The sequence below is a fragment of the Microtus ochrogaster genome, chromosome 7, assembly GCF_000317375.1.
Source record: "Microtus ochrogaster isolate Prairie Vole_2 chromosome 7, MicOch1.0, whole genome shotgun sequence".
Taxonomy (NCBI): Eukaryota; Metazoa; Chordata; class Mammalia; order Rodentia; family Cricetidae; genus Microtus; species Microtus ochrogaster.
In genome coordinates, this window is record NC_022014.1 from 59,801,476 (window position 1) to 59,821,038 (window position 19,563).

The 19,563-nt window shown below is 42.6% G+C and overlaps 1 protein-coding gene across 6 annotated transcripts in view; it reads right to left on the bottom strand.

Annotated features, from left to right (window-relative positions):
- The window catches only part of Bptf (bromodomain PHD finger transcription factor), a 106,288-nt gene that overhangs the window by 23,986 nt on the left and 62,739 nt on the right, over positions 1–19,563 (bottom strand). For 4 of the 6 annotated variants that reach the window (XM_013347519.2, XM_005350427.3, XM_026780481.1 and 1 more), the window contains 8 exons: positions 16,353–18,639; positions 12,370–12,494; positions 11,173–11,301; positions 7,218–7,368; positions 6,872–6,914; positions 4,057–4,303; positions 3,229–3,380; positions 1,402–1,510 (listed from right to left, as the gene is read on the bottom strand). In XM_013347519.2, coding sequence (XP_013202973.1) covers positions 1,402–1,510; positions 3,229–3,380; positions 4,057–4,303; positions 6,872–6,914; positions 7,218–7,368; positions 11,173–11,301; positions 12,370–12,494; positions 16,353–18,639 — 3,243 coding nt within the window. Of the gene's footprint in view, positions 1–1,401; positions 1,511–3,228; positions 3,381–3,591; positions 3,754–4,056; positions 4,304–6,871; positions 6,915–7,217; positions 7,369–11,172; positions 11,302–12,369; positions 12,495–16,352; positions 18,640–19,563 lie in introns of all 6 variants that reach the window. The other 2 variants (XM_013347515.2, XM_026780480.1) reach the window with 1 other exon arrangement.

Genomic DNA, 19,563 nt, shown 5'->3' on the forward strand with positions numbered 1-19,563 from the left:
GAATATCAGTGAGTTCTAGGTCAGCCTGGCCTACATAGTGAGTTCTAGGACAGCCAGGGATACACAGAGAAAACCGGTCTCGAAAACAAAACCAAAGGCATTTTCTTGGTCATGAAGTAAATTCTCAGCTTTTGGGCTGCATCTATCTGGGTGCTTTCTTGGGAATAATGTACCTAAGTCTGGTGGCCTTATGAGATGATGTTCATCATTGCTCCTCCTCCTAAACTTCTGAGTCATTCTCATCCATTCTCTCAAGATGAGCCACAGACTTACACTGTGATATGAGAGCTTCAGGGACCTGACTCAAGACTATGTCTTGTGCACTATAGATCAGGAACAATACACAGTAAGTTACCATTTAAAATATGGGACTGTTAAACTACTACAAAAACACAGAAGAGACCGCTTCTGGGGACTGGAGAGATGTCAACGGTTAAGAGAACTTGTTCTTGTCGAGGACCCCAGTTTAATTTCTAGAATCTACACGGCAGCTCATAACTGCCTATAACTCCATCTCCAGACACCATCCACGAGCATAGTGCACAGGTATACACTCAATGAAAACACTCATACATGTAAAATGAAGTAAGTAAATCTAAAAACAGACTGGTTTTGGTCAGTAACATGAGGATCACTGAGATAATTTAATAAATATATGTTCTCTTTTAAATATCATCAAACCACACATCCAAGCCACATGTCCTAACCAAAGTCATCTCTATAGGCCCTTTTGGGTTTTCACTGAATTTTCTATCTCCACTCCCCACCCCACACATGCCAGGGCACAAAAAGCAAAAGCTCTACCATCAAACGGTAGGTCTAGCTCACAGTCTTCAACTCTTAATATCATAGGTGTTTCTGCGTACAGCAATTTGTGATTGATTCAAGGTCTGACACTGCCTTTGCATTTTCCATGTACAAAAACCTTTGTTCTCTCGACTGTAATTGGTCTGAATGCTATCTTTTATACCTGTCAGAGGTCTGCCTTACTCACTTTGTAAGTGAAGCTGAAAAGGAGACAGAGGGCTGGGGAGCTGGCTCAGAGGTTAAGAGCAGTGCCTGCTCTTCCAAAGGTCCTGAGTTCAATTCCCAGCAACCACATGGTGGCTCACAACCATCTGTAATGAGGTCTGGTGCCCTCTTCTGGCCAGCAGGCATACACACAGACAGAACATCGTATACATAATAAATAAATAAATATTTAAAAAAAAAACGAAAAAAGAAAAAGAAAAGGAGACAGAATGGACAGCATCTCTGTTCGTAACCCACCATGGATTAGAAAGCTAATGTGCACTTAAGCACTAATGCAAATTGGTAGAGAGGGCCAAACAGAGAGGAGTGTTACAATTTCCTAGATGTGTTGTCCACATACTAAAACAGTAATGCTACATGTATGAATACCTGGCTGCACCATCACAGGGGTTCGAATAATTGCCTTGCCTAGTGTTGATTGTTGGAGGGGTGTTCTAATCACCGTCATACCAGGACGGATCTGAGGCCCCGTGAGTACCTGTGGACAAACAGAGACAATGCATTAAAATTGCGAGAGCAGGTGTGATGCAGCACACCTTTAACCACAGCACCCAAGGCAGAGGCAGAGGGATCTCTGGTCTACAGAGTGAGTGAGTTCCAGGGCTACACAGAGAAACTGTCTCAAAAAAACAAAATCAAAACAAAAAGAGAGATAAAACTGCTTCAAAATGACTAAAACACATTTGACTTAGAATTCAAGTTCCTTAAACATTCTACAGAGATGGCAGAGAATAGCACTATTTTATACATATATATATAGACACACACACACACACACACACACGGTTCTGCTACGTAGCCCTGGCTGCCCTGAAACTCACTATGTAGACCTTTGCCTCCCCACTATTACATTTGAAATTGTAGTCAGTGTTGGTATAAAGGTAGAATTTTGAAGATAGAAACTTTAATTCAAATGTAGTATGAATTTGTTGCCATTGATGACAAAAATTGCTGGAAGACTAAGAGGCGGAAGGCTCAGCTTTGTCACTACTGCTCAAGAAACCTGGAGAATATAATAAATCAACAAAAATCCAATATCCTTTCACAATTTAAAACATGACATTAATGACCATATAACTTCAGTTTTATAACTAGAGCCAGAACATTCTGACTTTAAGTTTTTTTCCATACTAGCGCCAAAGAAATGCTGTACCTCATATGTGTACCTAATAGCTGAGATACGGTATATGTCAATATACAGTTTATGTCAATCCACTCTTTTTTTGTTTGTTTTGTTTTGTTTTTCGAGACAAGGTTTCTCTGTAGCTTTGGAGCCTGTCCTAGAACTAGCTCTGTAGACCAGGCTGGTCTTGAACTCACAGAAATCTGCCTGCCTCTGCCTCCCAAGTGCTGGGATTAAAGGCATGTGCCACCACTGCCCGGCTTCCTTCCTTCCTTCCTTCCTTCCTTCCTTCCTTCCTTCCTTCCTTCCTTTCTTTCTTTCTTTCTCTCTTTCTAAGATTCATTTATTTTATGTGCATTGGTGTGTTTTGCTCACATGTTTATTTGTGTGAGGTTGTTGGATCCCTTAGAACTGGAGTTACAGTTGTGAGCTGGCATTTGGGTGCTAGGAATCAAACCAGGGTCCTCTGGAAGAGCAGGCAGTGCTTTTAACTACTGAGCCCCCAATCTGTTCTTTTTTGACCAGAAAGAATATAGGTGAATTGAAGCAAAGGTGAGAGAACTCTTGCAAAAGGGAGGGGCTTCAAGAGAGGGTCAGGAAGTAAAGCCTGTCCCACTGCTATTCATCAAGTCATACACAGTTCTCTCTAGAAGATCGTGGCTAATCATTATTATCTTTGAACAATACCAGTCAGTATGCAACTAACCAAATGCCAAAGTTAATACATCACATAACATTTTTGTTTATGACCAATATAAAAAATTGCCAAGCGGTAGTGGCACACCTTTAAACCCAACATCCAGGAGACAGAGGCAGGTAGGTCTCTGAGTTTGAAGTCAGTCTGGTCTACAGAAGAAGTTCCAGGACAGCCAAGGCTACAGAGAGAAACCCTGTCTTGAGGGAGAAAACAAAACAAAAAACCCACAAATATGTATTTTTCCAAACTGGCACTTCATCACAGATTAAATCATAGTAAAGAAAGACAAACTGTACTGATGCTGAAAGAGACCACAGGAATGTTACCCTGATGTGTTCGACACTCCTCCACAGAGAAACCCTTGAGGAACACTTACCTGGGATGTGGTAGTGGTTCCTGCGGAGGCTGAGGTATTGGGCCTGATTGTTACTGTGGCAGTCCTGGGCTGGAATGAAGTAAAGGTCTGCTGACTAGGACCCGTTGTCGATGGAATGATACCCAGGACTTTCTGCTGTACCTGGACCACGCCTTAAAGAGAAATGAAGAAGACATGAGGCGCTACCCTTCGAGGAAAGGTATGAGGTTCTGCTGGGCATCTGAGGAAACTACGTGTGGTGGGTTGCAGAGTGGGCTACACAGAATGTGAGACCTGACGACTGAAACCAGTGAGGAGGAGATGGAGTGATGGCGACAGCATGATCTGGCGAAGGTGAACTCAAACTCTGTGAGGTTCCCTTACCTCCTTGTGTTGCTGGCACATTTACAGCGACAATCTTGCTGTTTGCAGGAAGTGGCAGTTTGGTAATTACTTTTCCTGCCATAGTGACGGGATTGCCTGTAATTTGGAACGTCTGACCTGTGCTGGCAATGGTTGTAGCAGAGGTGGCAGCTGTGCTGGTGGCTAATGGGGTATAAGACATTTAATAAGCTTTAGATTTTAAAGAACCAGCAGTGCAGTGACTTCTAGGAAGGGCACTGATGCATGAAATGCGGCTCATCTGTATTTAATAAAATCACTCCTCTCTGCTCCAAGTGCACTATGTGGACAGTGAAGGCGAGGACCGCAGAGAGGAACTCCACAAAGAGCAACTATGACAACAGCTGCACAGCCTGCCTGCGCAAGCAGTGGAGCTCTCAAGAAATGGTTAGAGATGCCCTCCTCTCCCCCACGATGACAGTGATGCTTCATTCATCCCAGCCCTACCTGAATTGGACTGGCCTTGCTTCACCCATGTGGCAAAGGTTTGGTGGAAGTTCTTGTTTTGCTGGAATGTTACTGTGGCAGGAGACCCAACTTTGGTGGCTAGGACCATCTTTGTTCCAGGGGTAACTGAGCCACTTATGGGAGCCACCATCACCTTCTGAGCTGGAGAGACGGTGCTGCTTGTGCTGTTTGTTGGGGATGTGGTAGATGCAGCAATGACTGCAGGCTTCTGCTGCTCCAAACGTTTCTGAGTCAAGGAGAGGAAATGTGAACTCAGTTTTATATGACAAACCCCATTTTGCAGGATTTCTTGATCTTAAACTATCAAAAAGAAAGCATGCCTGTCTAATTTTTCATTGGCTCAATCTCCAAGTCTCTACATGACTATAAATTGTCCATAAATAAAATTTAAAGGTTCAAAATGTTCTAATAATATCTAGCTTTCAGAGTGAGAAGAAATGTGGGAAAAATCTTACTGGAGACATTAACACCATATCAGAGTCAGTGCAGAAGAAAGGGGGTGGGCCTGTTTCATGGCAGAAGCATAACTTAACCAATCAAAAAGAGCAGTAATTTTTACCCTTATTATTTAGGTCAGCAAACTGTGATCAAGATAAATGGGAATTATAAATAGTTTTGAGACTTTGTTATTGTTTATTCATAGACAGAGTCCATTCTGTAGCCCAAATTGGCCTGCAAAGAACTATATAGCTCACTGTGATCTTGAACTTGAAGCAATCCTCCTGCTTCAACTTCCTATGTACTGGGACTAATTCATGTACCAAATAATTAAAAGGAACTTTAAATGCTAGAGAAGGGGAGAATCTCATCATCAGACACCAGAGTTCCTGGGGATAGAGCTCAGTTGTTAGAGTGCTTGTCTAGCATGCATGAGGCTCTGGGTTCATTATTCAGTACTGCTAAAAATGAAAATAAAATAAAAAAACACAGTACTGAGTGTGGGAAGCATATTTGTAATTCCAACTCTCGGGAGAATTTTCAAATTCTCCTGTCTCAAACAAAACAAAAAATCCAAGCAAAATAGGTGGAAAGGACAATTTGTATGTTTTTTAATGAAAGACTGGTGGAATTTATCCGTAGTTAACCAATGGTGGGGTCTAATGAGCAACAGCAGAGTCTTCCAAGAGGGAACCATTAGGTAGGACGGATTGGATGCGGGCACCTCGTTTAGCAATACTTCTCACCACATCACAAAGCGGGTACTGCAACACTCTACATGAGGGGACTGAGGCTCGGACCGGTCGGCAACTGGCCCTAGGACGCACAAATGGGCTGTGATTAGCCCATTAAGATCCATGCAATGGTAAGGCTTGTCTTGAATTTGAGGATGCTCGACATACAGAGCAACACTGTCTCAAAACCACAAACAAGAAGTGGACATTGTGGTTCATGCCTGTAATTGCAGTGCATGGGAGACAGAGGCAGGAGGACTACTGTGAGTTTGAGGCCATCTTGAGTCACACATTGAGATCTGGGAAAGCCTGAGTCTCATACAGTGAGAGTCTCAAAGTCTATTGAGCCCAAACCCCAGGCTTCGCCTCTGCTCTATGATCATACCCATTCTGTTTGAATTGTTTTTGCAGACAGATCATATGCTTGAAAAAAAGTTGAAGTGTTTTATACCAATGCCCATTTTTCAAAATAGAAGCACTTTAGTTTTGCATACTTAGAGATGTCATTTGATCAAATTAGTTAAAAGAAAAACAGAGCAAAGAAACAGGCACATAATTAAGAGTATTTCCCTGGGAGAAAATGTATTAAAAACATAAAGTGCTACTCTAAAACAAATGAAGAAGTACCACTTAAGGTTGTATGGCAGAGATGACAAAAGATACCTATAAAGGCAAGAGCAGCTTGGTGGCGGTGGTGATAGACACCTTTAATACTTGGTGGGAAGCAGAGGCAGGTGGATCCCTGAGTTCGAGGTCAGCCTAGTTTATAGAGCAAGTTCCAGGACTACAAAGAGAAACCCTGTCTCGAAAAAACCAAAACAAAACAAAGAGCAGAACTAGCCAGTTGCTATAGTAACAGAGATGCTTGTGATTTTCTTTAAATTTCCACAGCAGAACTGAGCACATGACCCCAAAATACTATTTTTTCAAATTTTAAGTTTAGAGAAAGAGACAGCAATTTGAAAGAAACAAAATAATGATATATGTGCTTTATAAAATATGAAAAAAGAATGGCTTGAAACCTAAAAAGTAAGTTTTTAAGATATGTGCAACTGGGGCTGGAGAGATTGCTGCTGTTTCAGGATCAAGGCTCATTCCCAACACCTGCATAGTGGCTCACAGTCATCTATTAACTCCAGCTCCAGGGGACCCGATGCTGAATATCACAGACTCCACACATGCATGTGGTGCACAGACATACATGCAGGCAAAACACTCACACACATAAAGCTAATACAAATGTGTAGCTATGTTGGCATAACTTCGAGTAAACACACTGTTTCCCCGTCCTCTAGGTGCCCTTCCCTTGATTCTCAGCTAAGATTCCTGAATCCTGATCACTCTGTGGGATGCCAGAAAACATCCTGCGCACAGATTACCATAAACTCAGGGCCTTAGTAAAGTTGACGTCTTCACAGGCTGCACTCGAGTTCAGCAGAAAAAAAATCTTTTTATAAACTACTTAAAGAATTGTAAAAATAACCAGAAGAAGAATTTAACACACTGCAGCCAGGTACACGATTTGCCTGAGTTTGGCTGAAAAGGTCAATCTGCTGTACTTCGGGGCCCTGCTGGCCGGGGAGGCCCCTTTGGGCAGTGATCCCTGTCTGCTGTCCACTGACCTTAGCCTGCTGCTCCACCGCTTGGGCCTTTTCTTTCTCCACTCTGTAGGGGGGAAAAGGAGCAACTCATCAGAAACCGTTTAATAAATGAAATCTGGTTGACTTTGGCATCATACAAAAGCCTGGACTATTTCTGTTTTAAATGAACATTTAAGATATTTTAAAAAGAATAATACTAACACACTAAAATTTAGAAATAAGACTTAAATAAACTACTTAGAGATAGTACACAACATCAAAAGGTAGAGAAAAGCTAATCCGAATGGACTACAGTGACAGCTGACGTGAAAATTCTCTAGCTCTGAAGTGACAGAAGCACCAGTATGACCAGACGTTAGCCGATTACCTCTCAGCAAAAGCCCTGATCTCCCAGAGTTCCAACTCCTCTTCTGCCACCCAGGTTTCAATGATAACAGGACCCGTCTGCTTGGGCATTTCAGGTCTCTTTGGCCGTAGTGCACTTGACCGAAGGCCTTTCCGCTGAGGTGTGGGTGTTTCTTGGAGAAAGAAACCAGAATGTTTTCAGCAAGACTGTTTGAATGGAGTTCTGACATCTCATCTCAAGGAGCATGGCAGTGGCAAACTACATTTTGTAGTTTGAGACAGGGTCTGCTACCTAGCCTAGGATGCCACCACCAGGTAAACTTTTCCTGCAAACCCCTGAGACCAATGGTCTACATTGCAATTCTGGACCAAAGTGCCTGTGGCAGGAGAGATAGCTTAGTGGTTAAAACCACTGCTTGCTATTCCAAAGGACCTGAGTTCAGTCCTCAATATCTACATGGCAGCTCACAATTATGTTTAACCTCAGTCTAAGGGGATCCAATGCTCTTTTTACATCTCCAAGACAAGAGGCACACACATGGTATACAGGCACACCTGCAGGCAAGACACCCATATACATAAATAATTCAAACAAACAAACAATGTCTGGAGGCTGAAGAGATGGCTCAGGGGTTAGGAGCACTGGCTGCTCTCACACAGAGGACCCAGGTTGAATCCTAGGACCCACACGGCAACAGTTCACAACCAGCTGTAACTCCAGTTCCAGGGGATCCGAAACCTTCATCTAGACTCTACACATGCAGGCAAACACCAATGCACAACATGTTGAAAAAGAATCAGTGGAAAAACAAACAATGTCAAAGTTACATGCTGCTGTGTTCCAATTATTTGTAAAGCAGGCAGTCATCAAGGCTCATAGGAAATGGCTTGCCAACCCTGATAAAGGGCTTGTGGGCCTTTATACCCTGTCCTCTGCCTAGGACTCTATTCCTCATCCCTTCTCCAGATGTGACCAAGAGCAATTCATTGTTGAGACTCCAAAACCAATACAATCTCTTTCAAGGATTTAGCATTTCTAGGAGGAAAGCTGAGAGCTGTGACATTGGGGGAGGGAGAGAAGGACAAATTCTTGACAATACCTACTCTAGGGCTCACTTGAGACTGCTGCTCCTTGGCCTGGTGAGACTCTGAAACAAGGGGTCAGCTTGATAAAATTTCTTTGTCAATGAAAAAGAGCAAGGGGAGTCCTGGAGAAGAGTATGGCACTCCACAGGTACACAGCAGCTGAGTGTATCTTTGATTGGCTCACCAGGAAGCAAGGCCAATAACCACTGCTGTGCTGTGCGCGTTTGTTCCCTCTTCTTCCATGTAAGTTGCTGCATGGCACAGAACTCACTATGGAACACAAGCCATACTATCTTTCTGCCTCAGACCCCTGAGTGTTGAGTCTGTGCCACTGCACTCAGACTGTGGGTCACCTTTACTGGTTTGAAAGACTAAAGCAAAGCTGGAGTCCTTTACAGCTGAGCTGCAATACTCCCCCACCCCCACCCCCGCACTGAGGAGATAGGTTACATTTGCCCAATATAAAAAGGGATCCAAAAGGATGAAGAATATATGAAAATCTCTCAGTAAGATTTAAAACACTGTACAATAAAGAGGGAGGGTCCTTGTCCAGGGCCCAGAGCAACAGTTAGATACCAGGGAGCAGAGGGCAGTAGAACCTGGACTACAGGGAGCAATGTGAGACAGTGGTGGTGACCATACTGGAGGAGCTGCAGTCAGCAATGGAGCTTCCGCATTCAGCAGTGGGGCTTAGGGAGTCCATCTCACATGTAACACCCCAGAGGGGCAAAGACCCAGGGGAACTGTCTCCTTTCTTCCACTGTGCCTTCACCTGCTTGCTGCTATGTGTTCCTACTGTACTTGGCAAGGTGTGATTACTAAGTGAAAGAATCCCACCGTATCTAGTATAGAGTGGGATAATCCCCCTCTTCACTGGGGAATTTACTTGCAGATCATAATGAAGATGATTTTTACAGAGCAATGCTACTTAGAGATGTGAGTGAGATTTGCCAAGGATGGAAAATGACAAGGAAAACAGTTATGTCCCAACACCCAAGGTTAGGTCCAAGTTCCTTGATTAGAATTAATCACAGGTTTTGGTGTGCACCTTGAAAAAACAAAGTTGTGGAAGGAAATTAAATGACCCTATTGTGTGCACAGAAAAAAAAAAAAAAACAGATGGCTAGCTATATATATAGCCCGCTTGGTTGAGGCTTTGTAGAGCAGAGAGGACAGGAATCTGCTACACTGAAGCTGCCAACAGCTCCTACCAGTGCAGAAACTGCCCGAAATCTTCTCGGCTCGCTTAACACCCTGCTAATCAAGTTTTGCCCTTTAGATAAATCTGCTGTGTGTTTAGTAGTCGCCAACTCCACACCTTCTCTCCAGTTTCTCTGGACTCTGGCTCAGGAGATGCTGGAATAAACAGATGTCTGCCAGGAGTAGATCTGTGCTCTGCCTATCGACTGTGTGCCTGGATAGCAGTGGTTGGTCACTGTGATAGTACCCGACTCTTTCCCAGGACAGAAATGACCTTCTCAGTATTCTTTCAAGTGGGGGTTATCCCCTATCATTATTCACTAAAATGAACTGTGAGTTAGTATCAGTAAAGGTATACATGGTATACATTTAGGGAGAATAATTTTCAAAAAGTGTTTGTGAAGAAGACATTTTCTCCTCCCATACTTAATATTTTCTTATTTATGCATATGTGCATGTCTCTTATGACTATCTTGAGTAGTTTGTATTAGTTTTTTTTTTTTTTTTGTTCGTTTTACTTTTTCAGTTTTCGAGACAGGGTTTCTCTGTTTAACATTCCTGGCTGGGGACTGGAGAGATGGCTCAGTTGTTAAGAGCACTGGCTGCTCCTCCAGAGGACCTGGGTTCAATCCCCAGCACCCACATGGCAGCTCACAAGTGTCTGTTAACTCCAGTTCCAGGGGATCCGATACCCTCACATAGACATACATGCAGGCAAAACACCAATGTACATAAAATAAGAATAAATAAATTAGGGGCTGGAGAGATGGCTCAGTGGTTAAGAGCACCGACTGCTCTTCCAGAGGTCGTGAGTTCAATTCCCAGCAACCATATGGTGGCTCACAACCATCTGTAATGAGACCTGGCACCCCCTTCTGGCTTGCGGGCACATATGGAAGGAATGCTGTGCACATACTAAGTAAATAAATAAATAAATAAATAAATAAAAAAAGAATAAATAAATTAAAAACAGCCCTGGCTGTCCTGGAACCTGCTTTGTAGACCAGGTTAGCCTCAAAATGATAGAGATCTGCCTGCCTCTGCCTCCCGAGTGCTGGTGCATTAGTTTTAACACTAAGGATATTTAAAAAAAAAAAGATTTAGTTTTACTTATATGCATATGTGTGAGCCTGCATGAATTTATTGGCAGAAGTTCATGGAATTCAGATGAGGGCCTTGAAGCCCCCTAAACTGAAGTTGTGAGCCAACATGTAGGGGCTGGGAACTGAACCTGCATCCCTGGCAAGAGAGGTAAGCACTCTTAACTGCTGAGCCATCTCTCCAGCCTGCAGTCTGTTTGTTTTTTGAAATGGGGTCCCACTCTGATGGCCTGGGACTCACAACGATCTCCTGTCTTGGCAGGTAGTCTTATTTATTTATTAATTTAGATTTTTTTCGGGACAGGGTTTCATGTGTAGCTTTGGAGCCTAATTTATCTATTTATTTATTTAGATCCCCCTTCCTCCCAGAGATAGGGTTTCATCTGTAGCTTTGGAGCCTGTCCTGGAACTCGCTCTTGTAGACCAGGCTGGCCTCAAGCTCACAGAGATCTGCCTTCGGCGCAGGTAGTCTTATGTCTCTTAACACAGGCGTAGTTTGTGGTGTAAGGTAAGCAATTAAAGAGACAATTACTAGCAAATCTCAATTAACAGAACACACAGCCAACAGGCCAGTGATGATCTATTTCTTACCTTTTGGTGCTTCTGGAACTCCAATCGGGCAAATGATCTTCCTGATACAATACTCAGAACGAATGCCGTAAGGACCCACATCACGCCTCTTAATTATCTCTGTGGTTATGATTTCCGTTTCAGATGTTTCTATGGGAACATGATTTATACACTGTTAACAATCATCTGAAATATGAAGAAACTGAGAACATGTAGCACTCGGTACTTCTTTAAAGCTGTGGATCTGACATGTCCTTTCAGAACACCTGGGTCATGAATAGCACAGCAACACTGCATGACAATAGTGAGCTTCTTCCCAAAGAGGCTGTGGTGCTGCTGGTTGTTTCTGCAGCAGGTTTTGTGCTGCTCAGGCAGATCATCCCTTTCCTTCTGATACACTGCAAGGGTTCCCTCTATAGCCCAAGTTGGTATAAAACTTGATACATAAGCCCAGGCTGGCATCAAACATGTGGCAATCCTTCCACCTCAGCATGAGTGACAGAAAGGAAAAAAAATGACATAAGGTCCAAGTTAACTCCCAGAGGCAGCTGTGTTTGAAGATCCAGGAATCTCGAGTCAACTGTCTCATGCTCTGGAAGAATAACTATCATTTGAACATTTACACGGGTCTATGTGTGCTGACTCACCTAGAATGTGAACCTTGCTCCTTAACCTTGACTTTATGGCACTCAGAAAACTTGAGCAAGGTTAAATTCTACAAAATAAGACAAGCATTTAATAAATTTAGTAAATGGCACATGATTTGATTTGATTTTTGTGTACTGCTAGGGGTAGAGCTCAGAGCCTTGTACATGCTAGGTGAGTGTTATAGCCACAGAGCCATTTTTAGTTTCTTGGTTTGTTTTGTTTGAGACAGTTGCTCTAGCTGGCCTTGAGCTAAGTAATCCAAGCAAGTCATTAATTAGGCCCTCTTGCCTCAGCCTCCTAAGTAGCTGACATTAGGAGCCTGTGCTGCCAAGTCTGGCTACCTCTTCTGCTACACGGCCCCATGTAGTCATAGGTGAGGATTACCTAGAACTTTTGATCCTCTCTCTTTTAGCTCCTCAGTGGTAAGGCTACAAGCATACTACCACAGCCAGGTTATGCAGTGCTAGGGACCTAACATAGGTCCACACGTTAGTGCACAAGATATGTACTCTAGCAGCTAAACTATATCCTTAGCCTGTATCTTTTAAACTTAAAGTCCAACTCCCTTACCTGTCCGTGTAGTCCCTCCTCCTGGAGGAGCTTTGGCTGCCATGTCATCCCATCTCAAACTGGCCCATAGTAACCGTAACATCAGGCTCACTCCCGCTAGGGATTTTACCGTCTGAAGTCTATACCTGAAAGAACAACCCAGATCAACTACATATAAACATACAAACACACACTCACACACTCTCTTCCTCTCAAGGAAACTGAAGGACATGTTTGTGGTGCTCACTGTAACCTCAGTGTCTACAACATGGCTCTGGAAGACTGTGACATTACATGTTCTTTAAAGGAACAACTTGGAGTTCCTAGGATAACATTTAAATCATCTAGATTCATTTCCAATGCCATATAAATAGGTAAGGTTTTATCTTAAGATCAATAAGACAATAATTTAAAGATTTTTATATGAATCAACTAAAATATATGTATGAAAAACTATAATCAATAACCATGTTACTAAATATGATAGAGGAATTTTGAAGATAAAACCAAGATAAAATAGTTTTTGCTAAAACAAAAAAATCTGAAAATGCTTATATTTTATCAAAGAGTAAAACAAAACTAAAACACTATTAGTGCAAGAAGACCTTTTTGAACTGAAGAGAATTTTGTAGTCCACGATGGCTCTTGAAAATGAGCATTACACACACTATAAATACTAACAATGCAGTGAGTTTGGAATCCTATGAAGAAAGCCATTTCCAGAAACACACAGTCCTGCATCAGCTACTCTGACGAAGAGAAGGAATCCAGGCTCATGTTTTTCCACGAGCATGAGTATAAATTTATTAAATATGCCTTTCTTTTAAAAAATAACATGAAAGACACATGTGAAAATGAATTTACTCAATTTCAATGAAGATTTTAATCCTAAAATGAAATTAACTGTAATTCATATAAAAGCAGTCAGTGACTGTCAATTCCCTATTACAACTGGCATAATTAGATTCCCCTTTGGACATTTCCATACTACACGAAGTGAATATACTGGCTGAATGCAGTACAGAGGAAATCTATACAGTGGAAATTATTTCCTTCATGAACAGGCAAATGGTTCATCTTAAGAGGACAATTTTGCACTGGAAAAGCAATGCTTTTTCTGTTACTATCGTGGGAGAAATGAACAACGTCAGAAGGTAAAGTTCTAGGCAATTGTTACTGCACCTCTGCCAATTTCTGTCTCCACCTGTGACATATTCTCTTCAGGTTAACATCCCAGGAATCCTTGACCCAGATACTGACTAGTGCAGAGATATTCTGGGAGGAACAAGGCGTCTGTCACTTCAGGCATGTCCCATGGAAAGTCTTGTGCCAGTTTGGTGTGTCAGGAAAACAAGCATTTCTTATTCTCTTTCTCCTTTGCTTGTTCTCTAGGGTCAAAGAATAACTTCAAATCCTCACTCTGCCTGTCTTGCCTCAAGCACCTCCACTGTTCTGATGACAGAACCAACGCCCCATGGATTATCAGCTTGCTGTCTCACTCACTCATGCATTCAAACAATGGAGTGCTGCCAAAGGGCCAGGACTGAACAAAGCTGGGATACAGAGAAGTCTATTAGAATCTACCTGGAAGAGCTGTAAGAGAAGCAAGTCCTTAGGTCACGGGGGCACACACGAGAAGGAACAAAGTGTAAAAAGCACACACTTCTCGGACACTACATCCTGCGCAGTTATGGCTAGAGGGGTGGGTGCAAATGGCGATGGAGCTTGCATGGAGAAGAAAGCAGAAGTCAGAATGAGCTGTGCCAGAGAGAAGGCTTACAGGAAAGCACGTAAACTAGACACGCAGGCTCCCCCTCCCTTCCCTGCAGGAGAGAGCAGTCCACCAATCACTCAGAATAGCCCAGGTAGAGAGCGGGACCCCTCTAAGAGCATTATGGGGAACAACTGCCAGTTTGAAATGACAGTGACACAGAGTCTTGCCAGGGAAAACAGGTATAAGGAAATGTATGTACAGAGGTCAAAAAGGTTTTACTGCACCCATGAGACAAGTGTCAATTTTCCTAAAGTGCTAGGCTTTAACATTACATTTAAAAATATGTATCACACATACAGCTGGGTCTACATGTAGTCTTAACTACCTATGAAGCTGAGGTGGGAGGACAGGAGTTTGAGACCGGCCTGGGCTGCATAGCTAGACCCATAAGAACCACCCCCAACAAACAAATGTGAATAAACAAATAAATAGAGTGAGAATCCCATCAGCTCTTGGAATTCTTCTTCTAAGCAGTAAACACACGAGACTCAAAGGTTAGTATAAAAATGCACTTTACATAGTTTTTGTAGTATTTTTAAAAAAGTTTTCTCAATCAAAATAACACATATTTTTACCCATGCTTCCATTAGTCAGAAGTGATAGTTATTAATTTCAACTTCAACAGATTAAGAATGTACAGTAAGGTATTTCTTTCCATTAAAAAATGAGAGTGACCAACAGATATGATACATGCCAGCACATAACAAAATCCTCTAAGTCAAGGCGCCTGCACTGCAGGCACCCACCCAAGGGTTAGGATTGGGGCCTGGTTCTTTCCAGGCTCAGAGGACAGTGCTTCCCAGCGAAACTATGTTGTACTTCAGAACACTGGAGCAGAAAGAACAGCTCCCACCTGCGGGGCATCTGAGTCCAACTACTGGTGTGTAGTAACTTTTCCAGTGGGAAAGAAGTTACCTGCAGGACAGTCAAGGGTGCACTTTGGGACCGCTCTCAATGAAGAAAGCAGAAAAGTACAGAGCAATCCTACAACTCCATGAACTGCAATGAAGAGTTCCTTGATTCCCTGCAGGATTCTGCAAATCCTTCATTGCAGGCCCTGCAGAGAAAGTGCACTTTTCAGCTGTCTCTAGCGCATGTGCCATGGAGTGATGACATCTTACTTCAAATCAACGATGAGGCATAAAAACGTGCTCATACAAACAAGGAGTGGTCACCAGAGTCAATAAATTCCTATAGGGAAAATTTGCATTTACACCGGTTTTGTGTTCTTTTCTGACACTAGCTAGCTGATTCCAATATAAAGAAGAATGATGGTAACTGAATCTGGAAATACTTAAGACACGCTGAAATGAAGTCTTAAGAGAGATGATGCCCTGCTCAGTAACCAGCTGGAATGACCACTAACACTAACTGTAGCCTAGATCATGCTGCTTTCCAAGCTTGCCATTCTTAATGCTTATGTTCACCCCTCATCCTTCTCAAAAAGGGGGAAAAGACAGAGACAGAGACATGGAAAGGGACAGAGCCTGGACAAGTATGTGGAACACAAACAGCACATGAAGTGCTGCTGGCTGGGGTCAGGAAAAGCAGGTACTGTGCTTAGCCTGGCCTCTGTGGTCAAAGGCAAATTACTCATGTCCATAGGAGAACTTCTAAGCCCCCTTCCCAGTGAAAAATGAATATGGATTAACAACTGTCAATACTATAAACTGAGGCTTGTTCCCAATCACAAGGACCCAGAACATTCTGAATAAGACTATTTCTGTATTTTAAGACATTTCCTAGGAAATTACAGCCTATCTTTTCTTACATAAATAACAGAGAATTCCAAAACATGGTTATCATGCAAATAAATTTCACTAGGAAGGTCTGATATGATGGGCTTTATGAAATTACAGGCATGTTTTTATGAGACCCAGGAAATGAACATCCAGTTCTGGGGTTGCTGTGGTGCAGAGGAAACAACATGCAGTGACTTGAAAGTCAGACCATAAAAACAAGCTTGGTGCGTTCTCGTCTCGTGGAAGTAAAAATGGACATGCATATTAAAAGAATCCCTTACATTTTCGGTAAATCCGCAGCTGCTGGGTAAAGGTTAGTACCACCCGCTGGGCAGAGTTAAAAGCTTTCTGTATCTCATTTCCATCACTAATCCTGGCCATTACACATATGCTTCCCTCTCTTCTAGGAGCTCATTTTTACTTAAAAATGAGATTTTAAAAAACTTCTTTAGCTCCCCCCTCCCCCAAATAACATATAAAGTACATACCTCCACGTGATGCCAAAGGTTGGTCTAGGAGAAGGATATGGCCATATGTCCAAGGCAGGTTTTGCATTATAATTAAAGTAAGGGACTTCCCGGATCCCGCCTCTCCTGGCCAGCTTTTTCAAGTCATCATTAGGCAACACGAAAATGCTCTTTTTGCTGCTCTTGGTAACAAACTTTCTGTAGGACGGAAGGGCTGTTCCGGAGCGGGTCTTCTTGGGTCTGGAGAACTTCATCAGTCTCACCTTGTCTCTTGTGGAGTACTCTTTGCTCACTGTCATGGATGTTACCAGCGTGTTTCCTGCAGTGGTCTGGGAGTCCGTCACTGTCGTGGTGACCACGGTTCTGCTCTGCTCCTTTACAGAGAAGGTGTCAATATCACTGTCTGGGCAGGGTGTGGAGAGCTTTGTCACAGTGGTAGTGGTAGTTGTGACAGTGGATCTGGCACAATTTTCTGTGGAAGAAACCACAGTTTGCTTGTCCCCCTTTGCTACCTTAATGACAGTTTTCGATTCTGTGGCAACTGTGGATGTCATCGTGGTGACCTCTGTGATGACTGTTTTCCTTTTGGACTCTCCATTGACATTCCTGTCCTTGCTGGAGGGTAGACCATTTTCATCCATGAAGTCATTACTAAGGTTAGAAGCAACAGGAGATGGGGTAACCTTAACCTCTGAACTCTCCGTTTCCATATCTTCCTCCTGATTACATGAGTTACTTTCTGGGCAAGAGGCTGGAGGTATGGTTACCTGGGTACTGTCTGACTCTTTGGTGGTCGGAAGGGTGTGTAGGCTGTCTTGGTGATTACCTTTGGCATCTGAAGGACTCAGTAAATGTGAGTTGGTTTCTGAACTGTTTTGTTCATTGAAATCTTCCATGCTGATGTCACCATTAACAAAGGGCTTCACAGCAGATTCTTTAACAGCCAGTGACTTGATATTTCCAGGGATCACTTTATTGACATTATTGACCTTTGGTTCAACAGTAACATTCACAGCTTTCCCTTCAGAGCCGTCCTTCGCACACTGCCCTTTCAGGAACCCCTTAACTTTACTATCTTTGCCATTTACCTGGAATTTATTTGCTTTCTGTCCTTTCTTTTCAGAATTTCGATTTTCATTATTCTTTTTGTCGATGATATGTTTTAGGCTTACTTGGCCAACACATTTGTTAACTGATCTCTCGTCCAGCTTCTGGTGCTGCCCTATTTTTTTACCATTTGCTTCAGTTACCTTACCCTGTGGTTTATCTTCACAATTTTCAGCAGATTTAGGAACTAACTCATATTTTGATGGCTCCACACTCTCCATGCCTTGGTCTTTTGTTGTGAACTGCTCAGAGATACATTCATTGCTATTCTGAACAATCATGTCTTCTTCACTGCTATCCTGGATAGACATAGTATCAGAACTATTTTCCAAAGTGCTATTATATTCAGAGTCACAAACTGGTTTCCCATCAAAGTCCACTCCTTTTGAGAAGGACCGGGCATCTCTGTCACCGGTACTTTTAGGTACCGATACAGGTAAAGTACTCTTGGAAGAAGGCACAATAATGCTATCTTCCTGTGGGACTGACTTTTTGCTCTTAGAGATCAAGGTACCAACATCATCTGCACTGGCTGGTTTAGAGTCATCAATGAAAAAGTCACTTCCTTTTGTTTTAGTCTGACTTAGTTCCAGTCCCTTACTGGTGGGCTCTGAGACCCTGGCATCAAGGTCACTTTCAACAGAGCTCTGTCTGTGACAGTTTGGCCCTGAACTCTGAACAGAGACACCATCTGACACTTGATCTTTCTGATAGAGTTGGTTTGTACTCAGACTAGTATCACTGAGGCCAAGAACTGTAGAATCACTTGGTGAGCACCCCTGTCCTGAGTCCCCAGGGCTAGCCTGGCTTGGACTGGGGCTCTGTTCCTGTCTAAGCAAGTCACTCTGACAGCCTTCGTTGGCCTTCGCAGTTACTGCGGATTCAGAGGGGCTTTGCAGAGCACTTATGGGGGGCTTGCCTACTCCCTTCACCCCACTCTCCAGCTTCAACTTTTCAAGGCGCTGCTTCTCTTCCAGTGTGAACTGTCGAATACGCCTTTCCAGGAGCCCATCCAGTTTCGAGGATTTTGTTTTCTTTTTGTAACTAGTCCTTAGATGAAACCCCTCACTGACATTGACCACATCCACTTGAGTAGTCTCCTGACAGTTTACATGGGACTCTGTTTTCACAATATCATCTATCTCCATTGGTTCTTCCTTGAAGGATTTGTCGTTATCAGACTCCAAAACTTCTTTTACATCTGCGAATTAAAAGACATAGATAAAACGTAATTTTCACTATGAAGTTATTTTCCTCATGAGAAATTCTCATTTTCAGAAGTATCTACTATTGTTATTTTCATATGTAGAGGTAGGTCATGGACACTGCTAAACTTTAAATGGGGCTAAAAAATACCTAACATTTCAAATACTGGATGATTCTGATTTTTGGTACCTAAGTTGATGGGATTTTATACTGGGAAAATGACTTCGCCTATGACAGGCTACTGAGTGTGTGCATTATACCTACAGCATGGTCATCACCTGTGCTAAGCTGGATGGAGGTTCGTCACCCAGCACTGGGGGAGGCAGAGGCAGGAGTAGCATGAGTTTTGAGGATATCCTAGGCCATACAGCAAACTAATCTAATCTTTTGGCAAATGTGCTATCAGGCATCTATGGGTTTAAAAGTTCTATTTGTTTCTTCTGTTTTTCTTTTCGCATTAATGAATTATTTAATTCTCATTTCTCGTTAATTAACTAATTAGTTATTTTCACGTAGGGGGATCCTGGAACTCACTGTATCTACTAGGCTGGGTTTGCAATGACTCTTTATCCCCAGCTTCCGAAGTGCTAGAATTATAGATGACTTGTTTTTGTTTCTTTTCATTAGTTAAAAATCTCCTCCAGTTCTATTACTTATAAACAGTTCAAAATTAGTGTTTGACTTGAGCAAAAAAGTCAGATTTCTTTGGATGTGTAAAGAAACAACATGTGATCAAGGAGTCATAAGCAGTCAAGCCAGAAACTGTTTCGTGTCTCACTCTGTAACCCCGAATAGCCTCAGACTCAAGTCAATCTTCTGCCCCAGTCTCCCAAGCACTAGGATTATAGGTGCGAACCATTATACTTAGCCTATGTTTTCGGTTCATGCATGTATGTTTGCTTAGGTTCCTCTCTATGTA